This window comes from Glandiceps talaboti, chromosome 13 (assembly GCF_964340395.1).
Source record: "Glandiceps talaboti chromosome 13, keGlaTala1.1, whole genome shotgun sequence".
In the NCBI taxonomy this organism is placed as follows: Eukaryota; Metazoa; Hemichordata; class Enteropneusta; family Spengelidae; genus Glandiceps; species Glandiceps talaboti.
This window is the reverse complement of record NC_135561.1, coordinates 17,372,622-17,387,110: the sequence shown is the minus strand read 5'-3', so window position 1 is coordinate 17,387,110 and position 14,489 is coordinate 17,372,622. Positions and strand designations below refer to the sequence as shown.

Sequence of the window (14,489 nt, the reverse complement as noted above, 5' to 3'; positions counted from 1 at the left end):
TTATGGAGGAAGTTAACACAACATTCAATGTGATGGATCGATAATAATCCTACTTCATCAAAATCAAAGACATTTTAAAAGCGGTTAGACGCGTGATATTTTGTGGAGAACACAGATTTGCAATGGCGTATTCATGTTTTAAATGTCACATATTGTACAGTTGATATTATTGCACTACAGCTTTTCTGTCACCCAGATATTTTTCTTTCGTATATGGGGCTGTTTTGTAAACATTCTATGCGAGGTGTTTGCTTACAGTCCCAATAATAAACTAATCTCCTTTATTTATACAACAAGATTATTAATGGAACAGATTTCCTCAATGCAATGTATTGTGGTTTGACTACCTCTTATCGTGAAGGTTCGCTAGCGAGCAGTACTACGATATATGTACATTTTGAGATTCTTCTGCTCACTGCAAAGTGAATAAATCACAAAATTGCTTGTGGTAGTAGGACATGTTGTTGACGACTATTCAATCTTTTTTTTACATCTCAGATCAACTGGTAATCACAACACATCCTGAGTACATGTACAATGTTGCATGAAAGTAAAATTATGTCGAAGTGTACATTTTTACAAGGTTTGGTTTTTGTAGACTGGACCGACGTTCTATCGGCACCAAGACAGGCGTAGGAAATGACGATTATCTAATTTTCGTCTTTGAGTTGAACTTCATTCGGGGTTATGGATGATAATATAAGTTGGTGTTTAAGTAGTACCAGCTATATTTAAATCCCGGCCAATCTAAGTTATGCAGATTATCTTGTATTCGTTCGTTTTCATAGAACTCTAACAATAACTTGTTAACAAAAACATAGACTCAACAATTTTCTGTTCTTTGACAGTTTGATAGTTTTATATTGTAGACTCGTTTCTCTCTTTCATTGACATACCAGTATGAAATATTAAACTGGTTACTAGAATAGGCTGCTGTCCCACATGTCAATGAACCCATTTCGCCCTCAACTGCCAATCACTAAAGAAACATCACAGCTGTTTCTGTCCACGTCACTCGTATCATCATAATCCGGTCAACGTGTTCCACATATCACATCTTTGTGGTAACTTAGGAGGTGGAAAGCAGTATCAGAATTATGGGATAGCCTAAAATTTGTCAACGTGTAATGTAAATGACAGGTAGACTAAGGGGTCTTCAAATGGTATATATTCAATGAAGATTATTGAATACTTTTACTTTGTTTTCTGGCAGGACGATTTCAACGAGAGCTGCACACATCTTGAAAGAAATGAAGTTCCCACTGAATATTGTGTTGTTTGCTGTGTTGGCTACTCTCTGTCTACCAGTCAATGGCGACAGTGAAGTGAGTATAAGAATCTGTACTTGTATAATTTTGGTCATCATTTTCGATGATCGTCTATTTCAAGGTATGACGTGATGCAGTTTCAAATATAGTTTTAACATTTCTGGTACCATAATGGAAAATATAATTAGAATGATTTTTGTTTCAGTTCCCTGTAAATGTTACTTTTGCATTTTTTTCTCTCTATTTTTCAGGTACATGAAATGGGGAAAAGAGCCGCTAATAATGGTGAGTAATTTTTCTCTTATCGTCATTTGTTCACTGAATTCATGCAATTTATTCAATGTCCACCTTCCACCTTCCATACGATACCCCTTTTCAATTCTTCACCACTTATATAGATCTGCAACACTGCTTAACAAAAGTCAAAGTAACCATATGGATGTGGACAGGGTATTTACTTTGGAGTTCTAATTTACAAAACAATTTTATCATGGCTTCTTGATTGAAAAATCAATGTGAAATAACAAAGGACAAGTCTGTCTTTGTAACTCAATACTGACAGCGGAAAATCCTAATAATGTGTAAAAAGTGTGTTATTGCACATTGTTTCACATTTATTTTTCAAGTAGGTAGCCCTGATAAAATTGTATTATGAATTAAAAGGCCAAACTGAATACTCAATCCTCGACTATCTGGCCACTTTACGATAGAGGGGTTTTAGATTTCTGACTACTTTGTTTTGGTCTGATTTGGTCTGCTAAACGCTTAGGCGGGATCACTTATCGGTGTCTGAGCATTTACATGTAAGCCACATCACTACAATCTGGGTTTGAACCGATTCAGAGTGACTGATACTACTTGAAAATTAACCAGGTTGAGATCTGTATGTAAGAAGGGTGATGCTCACTTTGATTCTACCGAACAACGAATATTTTCGCCGGGTACCCATGTCTCCTTCTGTTTATCACTAGGAAACCAAATATCAGTGGTGACTATTCCGCAATCAACAAATTTATTTGTAGGCATGATTTTAATTTTTTTTAAATAGAAGTGATCTAGATCAAATTTCGATTATAAAAAAATGAAATCTAAATAGCTTTTATCGGATAGGATTTAACAGGATTCGAAATTTTTAACTTCGAATTTTCGAATATCATGGATCGAGACTATACTTGCCACCACTACAGCCTAGGAAGTTAACGCTATGAGCAATATTTGCTCCTGAAGTTTAAATTTTTAAGGGTAATTTTTTGCTCCTGAAGTTTAAATTTTGTGAGCAAAATTGTGACTTTCTATACTCTTTACATTCTCACTTAAAATTCTAGTATCAGTGTTACAGACAGTCTAAATAGTCTAATATCAGATGTGGAATTGAAATTGCCGTGTTGATAACCTCCTAACACTGTAGTCTGCTTTCCAAATATCCCTACTGGAAATGCCAATATATAAGATATGACCAAAATTATGCCCAAATTGTCCCTATTGAAGAATGCAGTTTTTCTCCGAATATTCTGGTTTCCGCCCAGGACACTAGGGTACTGCTCAATGATCACCGTTAAACACATTCTCAAATTTATTCTAACGAATGAAATTGTGTTGCAATGTTAACCATAGGCTGCAAATCGTCGCTTGTGTTTATTTTACTCTGGAGTATCCACGTTGTTACGATCAAATATGGGTGTGTGAAGTTGGCTCCCGTTTCCTGTTTCCTTTTTCATTTCCTTATTCGGTTTCATAGGAAACTACATATTTTCTGTGGATTTATCACACTCTCATATCAAATCTAAGTATAATTACCCCTAATCAATATAATATAATGATCTATTTTCCTGTCTCCGTATTGGATTTCCCGTCTCCTTATTGGGTTTCCATTTCCATTTCCTTATTGGATTTCCTGTCTCCTTATTGGATTTCCTGTCTCCTTATTGGGTTTCCAATTCCTTATTGGATTTCCTTCTCCTTATTGGATTTCCTGTCTCCTTATTGGGTTTCCATTTCCATTTCCTTATTGGATTTCCTGTCTCCTTATTGGATTTCCTGTCTCCGTATTGGATTTCCTGTCTCCGTATTGGATTTCCCGTCTCCTTATTGGGTTTCCATTTCCATTTCCTTATTGGATTTCCTGTCTCCTTATTGGATTTCCTGTCTCCTTATTGGATTTCCTGTCTCCGTATTGGATTTCCCGTCTCCTTATTGGGTTTCCATTTCCATTTCCTTATTGGATTTCCTGTCTCCTTATTGGGTTTCCTGTCTCCTTATTGGATTTCCTGTCTCCTTATTGGATTTCCTGTCTCCTTATTGGATTTCCTGTCTCCTTATTGGGTTTCCATTTCCATTTCCTTATTGGGTTTCCTGTCTCCTTATTGGATTTCCTGTCTCCTTATTGTATTTCCTGTCTCCTTATTGGATTTCCTGTCTCCTTATTGGATTTCCCGTCTCCTTATTGGGTTTCCATTTCCATTTCCTTATTGGATTTCCTGTCTCCTTATTGGGTTTCCTGTCTCCTTATTGGATTTCCTGTCTCCTTATTGGGTTTCCAATTCCTTATTGGATTTCCTTCTCCTTATTGGATTTCCTGTCTCCTTATTGGATTTTCTGTCTCCTTATTGGGTTTCCATTTCCATTTCCTTATTGAGTTTCCTGTCTCCTTATTGGATTTCCTGTCTCCTTATTGGATTTCCTGTCTCCTTATTGGGTTTCCATTTCCATTTCCTTATTGGGTTTCCTGTCTCCTTATTGGATTTCTTGTCTCCTTATTGTATTTCCTGTCTCCTTATTGGGTTTCCAATTCCATTTCCTTATTGGGTTTCCATTTCCATTTCCTTATTGGGTTTCCTGTCTCCTTATTGGATTTCCTGTCTCCTTATTGGATTTCCTGTCTCCTTATTTGGTTTCCATTTCCATTTCCTTATTGGATTTCCTGTCTCCTTATTGGATTTCCATTTCCTGTCTCCTTATTGGATTCCCTGTCTCCTTATTGGGTTTCCATTTCCATTTCCTTATTGAGTTTCCTGTCTCCTTATTGGATTCCCTGTCTCCTTATTGGGTTTCCTGTCTCCTTATTGGGTTTCCATTTCCATTTCCTTATTGAGTTTCCTGTCTCTTTATTGGATTCCCTGTCTCCTTATTGGGTTTCCATTTCCATTTCCTTATTGGATTTCCTGTCTCCTTATTGGGTTTCCATTTCCATTTCCTTATTGGATTTCCCGTCTCCTTATTGGATTTCCCGTCTCCTTATTGGGTTTCCCGTCTCCTTATTGGGTTTCCATTTCCATTTCCTTATTGGGTTTCCTGTCTCCTTATTGGATTTCCTGTCTCCTTATTGGATTTCCTGTCTCCTTATTGGATTTCCTGTCTCCTTATTGGGTTTCCTGTCTCCTTATTGGATTTCCTGTCTCCTTATTGGATTTCCTGTCTCCTTATTGGATTTCCTGTCTCCTTATTGGGTTTCCTGTCTCCTTATTGGATTTCCTGTCTCCTTATTGGGTTTCCTGTCTCCTTATTGGGTTTCCATTTCCATTTCCATATTGGATTTCCTGTCTCCTTATTGGATTTCCTGTCTCCTTATTATTGGGTTTCCATTTCCATTTCCATATTGGATTTCCTGTCTCCTTATTGGATTTCCTGTCTCCTTATTGGATTTCCTGTCTCCTTATTGGGTTTCCATTTCCATTTCCTTATTGGGTTTCCTGTCTCCTTATTGGATTTCCATTTCCTGTCTCCTTATTGGATTTCCTGTCTCCTTATTGGGTTTCCTGTCTCCTTATTGGGTTTCCTGTCTCCTTATTGGGTTTCCATTTCCTGTCTCCTTATTGGATTTCCTGTCTCCTTATTGGATTTCCTGTCTCCTTATTGGATTTCCTGTCTCCTTATTGGGTTTCCATTTCCATTTCCTTATTGGATTTCCTGTCTCCTTATTGGATTTCTTGTCTCCTTATTGGATTTCCTGTCTCCTTATTGGGTTTCCATTTCCATTTCCTTATTGGATTTCCTGTCTCCTTATTGGATTTCTTGTCTCCTTATTGTATTTCCTGTCTCCTTATTGGATTTCCTGTCTCCTTATTGTATTTCCTGTCTCCTTATTGGGTTTCCTGTCTCCTTATTGGATTTCTTGTCTCCTTATTGTATTTCCTGTCTCCTTATTGGGTTTCCTGTCTCCTTATTGGATTTCCTGTCTCCTTATTGGATTTCCTGTCTCCATATCGGGTTTCCTGTCTCCTTATTATTGGGTTTCCATTTCCATTTCCTTATTGGGTTTCCTGTCTCCTTATTGGATTTCCTGTCTCCTTATTGGATTTCCTGTCTCCTTATTGGATTTCCTGTCTCCTTATTGGGTTTCCATTTCCATTTCCTTATTGGGTTTCCTGTCTCCTTATTGGATTTCCTGTCTCCTTATTGGATTTCCTGTCTCCTTATTGGATTTCCTGTCTCCTTATTTGGTTTCCATTTCCATTTCCTTATTGGATTTCTTGTCTCCTTATTGGATTTCCTGTCTCCTTATTGGATTTCCTGTCTCCTTATTGGATTTCCTGTCTCCTTATTGGGTTTCCATTTCCATTTCCTTATTGAGTTTCCTGTCTCCTTATTGGATTTCCTGTCTCCTTATTGGATTTCCTGTCTCCTTATTGGGTTTCCATTTCCATTTCCTTATTGAGTTTCCTGTCTCCTTATTGGATTTCCTGTCTCCTTATTGGATTTCCTGTCTCCTTATTGGATTTCCTGTCTCCTTATCGGGTTTCCTGTCTCCTTATTATTGGGTTTCCATTTCCATTTCCTTATTGGGTTTCCTGTCTCCTTATTGGATTTCCTGTCTCCTTATCGGGTTTCCTGTCTCCTTATTATTGGGTTTCCATTTCCATTTCCATATTGGGTTTCCTGTCTCCTTATTGGATTTCCTGTCTCCTTATTGGATTTCCTGTCTCCTTATTGGGTTTCCATTTCCATTTCCTTATTGAGTTTCCTGTCTCCTTATTGGATTTCCTGTCTCCTTATTGGATTTCCTGTCTCCTTATTGGGTTTCCATTTCCATTTCCTTATTGGATTTCCTGTCTCCTTATTGGATTTCCTGTCTCCTTATTGGATTTCCCGTCTCCTTATTGGGTTTCCATTTCCATTTCCTTATTGTATTTCCTGTCTCCTTATTGGATTTCCTGTCTCCTTATTGGATTTCCTGTCTCCGTATTGGAATGTGCCATTTCAATCTGTCTTCTATGAAACTTCATGACGCAATGACTTAATTATCTAATTTAGTAATGAAAATTTCTACTCACAAAAACAAATCATTTCTTGGAAGTGAATTACAAATGCTTTCAAAAACTTTCACTCTGTGAGATATTTTCCATTACTAAGTATGGTCTCAGAGTCCATGATCATGCATTCTCTAATTATTCAACGTTATAGTTTTCAAAACTCTTAGTATACTATGTCTGTAAATTGATGGCAGTTGAGATATTAGTTCCCTGTTCATGATTGTTCTCCACTGTCTAAAGTCGATAGCTTCTTTTACAATTCGTTTCAGTCACAAACATATATATCACTTTAATTAGAACCCTGTTATATCCCAGGAAACAGCGTGAGCGGTGGTATTACATTGTTCCTCAACTAAACAATTAATAAGATAAATAAAAAAATTATATCACGACCCTACCCACCTCCCTTATTTTGAAACCATGTTATCGGAATTTTTTTTTCGCCTAATGTTACACTTATCTGCAGGTCGTACAAGACAGATAATCCTCGTTTCTAGTGAGATATACCATTCTGTCCTACTGAAACTTCATTACAACTACACAAAGCAGTTATAACACAAGCTTTAACATTTGTGTACATTCTTCATCTTCTCCTTTCCTTTTTACTCTTTGAAGATGGTTGTGAATTGCCAGAGGCACAGGGAGGAATGGGTGGAATATGTGTAAATACAACTGGTTTAACAACGACTAATGCATGGTTCGATAATCTTACCGATGTGTGCGTTGGCTTTCCAGAAGTACAATGTTGCTTTGAAGGTCAAAGTAAGAACATGCAATGCTATTATGAATCATTTCTAATTTCACATAGTGGTAGTCAGTAATATGGAATTGGTACATTCTTTGGAAATGACAGGTAAAATGTGTCTAATTTTACTTCATGACGTAGATTGAAATTGAAATGGGTTATATGTTTCTTTTTGCCGACAATCAGTTTACCAGTGTTTATATATTTGAAGTGTAAATTGTTAGTATAAAAGACACGTGCATGTTGTCATCATTAACGTATGTACCAATTGAAAGAAAGGGTATGGAAGGAAAGCAAAGGTAATGAAGAGTATATATGTAAATTTAGATGTTATTCACCAACATTTTTTTTCATTCAGCAAAGCAAAATACTGATAACCTAAGGGTTATCACTACTACTGACTCGTGTTCATCTAAGTACATGTCAAGATCAGAGACATTCGGCTTCTTCAATTCACCATTTCTGTACAGAGTGTTCCGATCAGTGTCACAACTGTAGTACCAACTACAGTTACTGGCTTGTTTCTGGTTCTGAATCTTCTCTTTTGTCAGTTTAGGCTGTTCTAGTTGTTTCAGATACCGAAACACTGCACAAAATTGAGAGATTTGTTGATGTGTGGATGTGATTCTTCCATTGTGAAACTGGTTTCGCAGTTGTACACTTGGTTGAAAATCATTACGTGACATATTCCAAAACAGCCAAACTACACAAGATGTCATTACGACTTGTTTGGCATGTGGAAAACAGTAAATTGTAACTACATGCAGTTTAGCTAAATATGAGCCTTAGTTTGAAGTGCTGTGTGTTGTTTCTCTCAGAATTGTAGACTTTGTTTGAAATAGTGCAGAGTGCATTTTACAAGAATTTTATCTTCTAACTATATGGTAACAAGTACAATCCAGGAAGACCATAATACGAGTCAACGTAAAATGTGACCCCCCCCTCCCGGACGGATTTCTAAAATATGATTCTCTCCTTGGACAGGTTTCTAAAACATGGACACCCCCCCCTCCATTATTACTGAAGGCTCCTTAAATAACAAGTCTTTGGATATGCTTTTTGTACTTTCAGACGATTTATTGTGTGACAATCAAAGAGGGACGTGTTTTAGGGAAGGTGTTGAGCCATGCGATTTTCCATCAGCGGCTGACCCAAGCATGTGTGCCGGGCCTACAAGTCGTCAATGTTGTGTAGGTAAGAGGTGTTCCATATTGTTTTGTCAAATATTACACACGGTATATGATAACATATGTAGTCCTGCAGTGTAGGATTAAGCACATGTTGACTGATCGTCGCGAGGGCAACATATGTGTTGCCCTTTGGGACGGTAGGTCACCCCCAACACAGACTTTCCCCGAGGGCGAAGCCTCGAGGGAAAAAGTCTGTGTTGGGATGACACACAAACCCAAGGGAAACTGACGTTTGATGTTACACACATGTACAACAGCTTTGTCTTCAGAAGACTGCAAAGGCCATGAAGTATTTATGCTAGCGTCTGAATACACTAGCAGATGATGACGCCATATTAGTCTGTAGTAAAAATATGTATTCGTCATATGACGTCATAATTCATTAGTTTTTAGTAATGAAGCTCATGCAGGCATCATCATGAAAATCCTTGACCGGTAAACGTCATTTGCGTGGAACAGTGCATAGATTCTACATATCACGTGACCACATAATGGCAAATCACAACAACAAAAATGGATTAGGTGTGTTACAAAACATAACAAAACCTCTATGATATATGATTTCAAACGTGTGGCGTACTCGGAGTATTTGTACGAGTGTTTTAGTGTTCTCACGTGTAGCATGGCGTCCTAATATTAATATCTTTCTCGACAATAATGAAAGTAAATACATCCATACAACTGTTATAGTGAATGTCCACTTAGTTGAAAGGTGATAATCTAATCAAATTGTTTATTGAAGAAAAAACATAACGTGTATTACCGTTGTGCTTTCATTCATAAAAAAGATCCTTGCGTAGCACATCCACCACATGGTCTGAATGGAAAATGTCTACGTCTTGATCAAGAGTGTAATGATCTTATTAGAGAAGACCTGTGTTTCGGTGACAGGAGGTGTTGCTACAGCAACGGTAAGGTCATAAAAAATTAAAAATCTGTTACACCTCTGTTCTCTTTTCCAACATTTCCTTGAGTAGTTTTTTTTTCTAAATAAGAGAAAGTCGAAAGAGTCAGTGCATGTCTCTCTCAGTAAAATGCTAGTTTATTTTCAATTTTGAACTCCCGATGTGTGTTGAGCTTAGCTGTCTAGTATTCAATTTGTCTTATCTGGGACCACAAGCATGACCTTATAGGGATCACAAAGATGGCAAATGAGAATTTATTTTGGATGTCTAATTAATAAAACAACTTTAGTATGTTTTATGCGAAGGAACGTATACCAAAACCTTGTTTATATTATCTCAATAAGTTGGAAAACCTTTTGAAATGTGTAAAACGTGTTATTATAAGTACAATAAAATTGCTGTTACAAATTGGTTTTTAGTTTTTGCAATTTAATGAGTTGCACATATTAACTTGGTATATGCTGCTTTGCATTGTCTTTACAGGTAGGCAAACATGTTATTTCATGAATTCAAAAATTCAAGTTAAATACTTATTTGTCATCCCCCACATTACAACTGTAACTTTACTGTGTACTCCTTAACATCCAATGTTTAGAGTGCTTCGGCGTTTACGATAAATGTGTATTTCTCTATCATAATTTATTAAAGGTTGGAGTCGATAGCTCATTGAAACCTACGTTCCATGTCACTCATTTGATAAAACAGAATGTGAAAATGGCACGATATACCATTTCATCATGTCGCCAGTATTCGTAACAGGTGTTTGGCGTGACGAAATTATCCACATTTCGAAAGAAAAAACAAAGAAAAAAACAAAGTGTTAAAACAGTCAAAACACATTGCTCGTCAATATGTGTGTGTGCGCACCAAAAAAGTCATAAAATATCCGAATATGTAACACAGTGATAGTGTTACCAGCCGTTGTCAGATACTATCAATTCTCACAAGAAAAACAAACAAAACGTAACAAGTGGTTCCCTAAGTATGGTTTTTTAGAAGGTAAACTGTTATTGTAATACATGGTGCAAAATGCGATCTAATATAGCAACTCTATATGTCTGTTCTCTATAAAGGTTCCATAACAGGTGATCCTCATTTGACATCGTTTGATGGTCGCCACTACAACTTTCAAGGTGTATGTTGGTATACATTCGTGAAAGTGTGTTCCAAGGTTGATTACCCTTCCTTCGATATCATTGGATTATTTGAACCACGTGATCTCCCTGGTCCTGAGATTAAGACAAGAACGGTGACTGTAGTTATAACTATAGGTGGAGAAATTATTACTTTGAATAGAGATAACACTGTCCTGGTGAGAAAACGTTTATTTTTTTAGGTCTGGCTGTAGCATGTGCGTGTAAATGGGTTTTATAATAGACAACGGCTGTAACTGGAATTATTATCTACAGAGGTTAAATGTCATGGCTGCATCATGCAACCAGTCTAAATGATAGCTATAAAAGTTTGCATTACTGGCTTAAATGAAACGGGATGTTCACTGGGATGGTGCAATAGTTTCTTATTGATTCTAATAGCTGGCTTCGATATTAGGTAGCCTTCACGTGGTCTGTTAAGTAAAACATGACCCTCCCCATTCTCCATTTGTAAAATGTTACACTCCCCTTTGTCCAATTTTGTAAAACATTACCCCCCCCCCATGACAATTCCATATACAAAACGTTACTCAATCTTCCCATTATATGTATACATGTACATACAAATCAATGATTTTAACTCTGTATTAGAAAGCAATTTTGTACATATAAAGTGGCAAACAGTAAAAAAAAAAGTGGCTAGTTACCTTTCTATTATAATCATACACAGTCTATTTAATATCTAAAAAGTGCTTTCCATTGTTGTGCACACTCTGCCATATCTGGTCACTTGTAAAAGTTCCCTGATATCATTGTCATCATCATCACCTTCACCTTCAGTATTGCCATTATCAATGTCACTTTAATCTGACTCACTGGTATCACTTGAGTCAGTTCATGTAAGAGTTTAATTTTGCAACGAAGAGGGAGAATGTCAATGTGCTGTACAGATTTGAAAGGCTATACATGTATTTCTTCAATAAAAGAGTGATAAACATGGTACCGGTTATTATAACTGTTAATTATATAGAGATATTTTAACGACAACATTCACGGACAGTGTGAGTGTTAAGGTGAGATGGTACACTCAATAAAATGTATCGTTTTACTAAACAGTTTTCTTACAATACATGACTTTGTACTTTGACATGTTAAATACTCGTAAAAATAAATGCTCATCTCACTTTTACATTTCAAAACACTCAAATTGACAATCATTGAATCTTCAGTTTGGTCACAACACTACGGATTGTAAAATATGACCCTCCCCCAAATACTATAATGTAAAATATATATGACCCTCCCCAAGAACAGGTTTGTAAAATGTGAACCCCCTCCCCCCGATTTCTCAGACCTTCCCCTGTAAATAGTGAAGGTTCCCTTAAGTGGGCATTGTTTTAATTTCGAGTGAAGTTAACAACTTTTAAAACATAACCGTTATTTCCCACAATGCCTCAGTCCGGTGCACACTCTCCCGAGCCAGTTTTGACATTCTAGACACAGACAAGTAAGGAACAGATCTCGGATAGACTGCAAGGGTCTTCTTTGTTTCAAGCACAATGGGTGACACATGAGTTACTAATCGGAAAACAAAGTTTTTTGTTTTCTGTAGCAACAATACGTCATCGGTAAAGGTCAAAGGTCAAGGGGTAATAATTGTAAAGCGCTTTAACAGAGTGAGAAAGCACTACATATAAACCAACATTATTATTATTATTAGTAGTAGTAGTAGTAGTAGTAGTAGTAGTAGTAGTAGTAGTAGTAGTAGTAGTAGTAGTATTAGTATTAGTATTAGTATTAGTATTATTATTATCATTATATGGTTCAAAAAGCCATATTTCTACCTGGTATTTTCACAAGTGTCTACGAATCAAATAAAACTATGTTTGAACCTTTTCCAGATCAATGGTAGATCCACTGAAATCACATCATCGAAGACAGTAAACATAACCTATGATGGCGAAATGATTACTGTTCGACCTTATGATATCGACCTGACCGTACAGTGGAATGGTCACAAACATAGATTCTTCGCTGAAATGGATGACCATCGCTATAATGGAGCCGTTTGTGGTCTGTTGGGCGATGCTGATGGAAATAGTAGGAACGACTTCATGATGAGGGATGGAAGATTCACTAAAGACGTCATTGAGTTCGGAGAGAGTTGGAGAATTCCTGGGCTGAGGTACATGTTATTATATTTTTATTGAAAATTGCTAAATGTATCACATGATTTCGTCAATATTGTATTGTCTATTCATTCATTCACACATTGCATTGTCTTGTTCAATTAAAACACTCCATGTGTTCTACTGAATGCTCCATCTCCTTTGAATGCTCCCTCCCCCCTCCTCCCATTACTTTCAATAAATATGAAATGGGGATCGTCAATTCTCCAAATACATTAAATATTCATTTTAATCTCTCGATATTCGTTACTTCATATAAAAAGTTATTAGCCCTGTTCAATTCATGACTGGTCTGAACGAAATCAATGTTTTGTTTGACTAATAGGAATGCACTTTTTATAGTATTCAGTGAAGTGTATTATTGTGAGGTGGACGTACCTAACTGTTAAATTTCATACTTTATATAAAAGAAACAAAATATGTAATATTTGGAAAATTACAGCTATAATGATGTTGGTTTGGTGTTTCACTCCTGTAATATGACATTTAATATAATACACACCCTAAGACAACTTCTAACGCAAAAGAAACAATTACATAGGTGCTGCTCACAGTGAGGATGCAGAAGTAGTTAAGTTCGTATGTTGATTATCAGTTAGAAAATAAACAATTGAAGCCATTAAAATCATCAAGTCCATGTGTAATGTTTTCATTAGTAGCATGTTTTTACTTCACTATGAAAGAATAGCAATGCTTTTGAATGTGATTGGACAAGGCTCTTGATGTGTTACATTTGCTGTATCTCCGTTATTTTCAGTCTAGAGTAGAAACATGTATATTTATGTGTCAAAACATTAATGCCTCGTGAGTGAAACACCAAACCAACATCATTTTAGCTGTATATTTGCTCTTCAGAAGTGTACACCTTTGCCTACATCAAGATGCTACAGGAGTGGTTATACTTGACAAGACAGTTTCTAATTATTCATCGCTTTTTTCTACTTCACACAGCTGTTAACTGCAGTAAACATACCGAGAAAATGTCTTCCCCAAGAAATCGACGACTTGGATGATCTGCATGCGTTATTGATATTATTTGGGTTTACTCAAAACACAACGGTACCGATACTTCTACAAGGAACCATGTAGCTGGCCATAAATATGCATAGATATATCAAGCTACTGAAGAATTCAATATTTGATAGGGAGCTAACATGTTGTAAAGAGGACATCAAATTTATGGGTTGATTCATGGGATGTTATAGGGATTCATTTACTCTTTACTTTACTTCATTTACTGATGTGTATATTGTGGTATGGATATCGCTAAAAATTGAAAGTATGGGATTTCAAAGTTGAGAGGAACCATTTTATTTTGGATGTCGTTTGTAATTGCTATGCTATAAATTGGGAATTAAATGAGTAAAATGCACATGTTCTTTGTCCATAGTTATTTCTCCAGTGAGCATATGTGACATGATCCTTGCCCATAAGGTATTTGGAATGTATTGCATTTGCTGTATCTGAATAAATCTGACTTCCACTGCTATACATTTACATAGAGCTACAGACACTAACCTCAAACTCAATATAGCTCTTTGTTTCGGATTGAGGAGAAAATGTAACCAGATAAAAACAGAGAGAGAGAGAGAGAGAGAGAGAGTTGAGTTTTGAAAAGAGGCTTTATTAAAATTACATATTATTTACAGTTTCCTTTAGACGAAATTACATTTCACATAAGCTTAATGATCAAACAAAAGACAAAAGTGTCACATAAAAGTTCAACTTCAGATGCTTAACTTACAAACGTTTCACATTGTATTGTAAGTTATCGTGTCCGTTTAACTCACAAACAGCGTTCTCGATGGTCCAAATTTTGTTAAACATATCTAAATGTCCATTCATTTTA

The 14,489-nt window shown here is 36.4% G+C and overlaps 2 protein-coding genes across 2 annotated transcripts; both read left to right on the top strand.

The window, feature by feature from the left end:
• Positions 1 to 558: 558 nt before the first annotated feature.
• LOC144444363 (uncharacterized) lies at positions 559 to 12,123 on the top strand. The gene is made up of 8 exons (XM_078133776.1): positions 559 to 632; positions 1,214 to 1,325; positions 1,520 to 1,553; positions 7,133 to 7,279; positions 8,334 to 8,456; positions 9,241 to 9,363; positions 10,431 to 10,669; positions 12,064 to 12,123. Exons 1-8 carry the CDS (start codon positions 559 to 561, stop codon positions 12,121 to 12,123), a joined length of 912 nt encoding a protein of 303 aa, XP_077989902.1.
• A 235-nt stretch (positions 12,124 to 12,358) lies between these two features.
• On the top strand, positions 12,359 to 13,829 carry LOC144444450 (vitellogenin-like). Its single transcript, XM_078133871.1, has 2 exons — positions 12,359 to 12,636; positions 13,592 to 13,829. Exons 1-2 carry the CDS (start codon positions 12,416 to 12,418, stop codon positions 13,596 to 13,598), a joined length of 228 nt encoding a protein of 75 aa, XP_077989997.1. The 5' UTR covers positions 12,359 to 12,415; the 3' UTR covers positions 13,599 to 13,829.
• Positions 13,830 to 14,489: the final 660 nt, after the last annotated feature.

Bases quoted from the DNA above. Each gene is read 5' to 3' on its own strand.
- LOC144444363 (XM_078133776.1), top strand. From the start codon at position 559: ATGTCGAAGTGTACATTTTTACAAGGTTTGGTTTTTGTAGACTGGACC. The intron at 1,554-7,132 runs GTGAGTAATTTT...TACTCTTTGAAG, and splicing joins GAAAAGAGCCGCTAATAATG to ATGGTTGTGAATTGCCAGAG. The intron at 8,457-9,240 runs GTAAGAGGTGTT...TTCATAAAAAAG, and splicing joins AAGTCGTCAATGTTGTGTAG to ATCCTTGCGTAGCACATCCA.
- LOC144444450 (XM_078133871.1), top strand. From the start codon at position 12,416: ATGATTACTGTTCGACCTTATGATATCGACCTGACCGTACAGTGGAAT.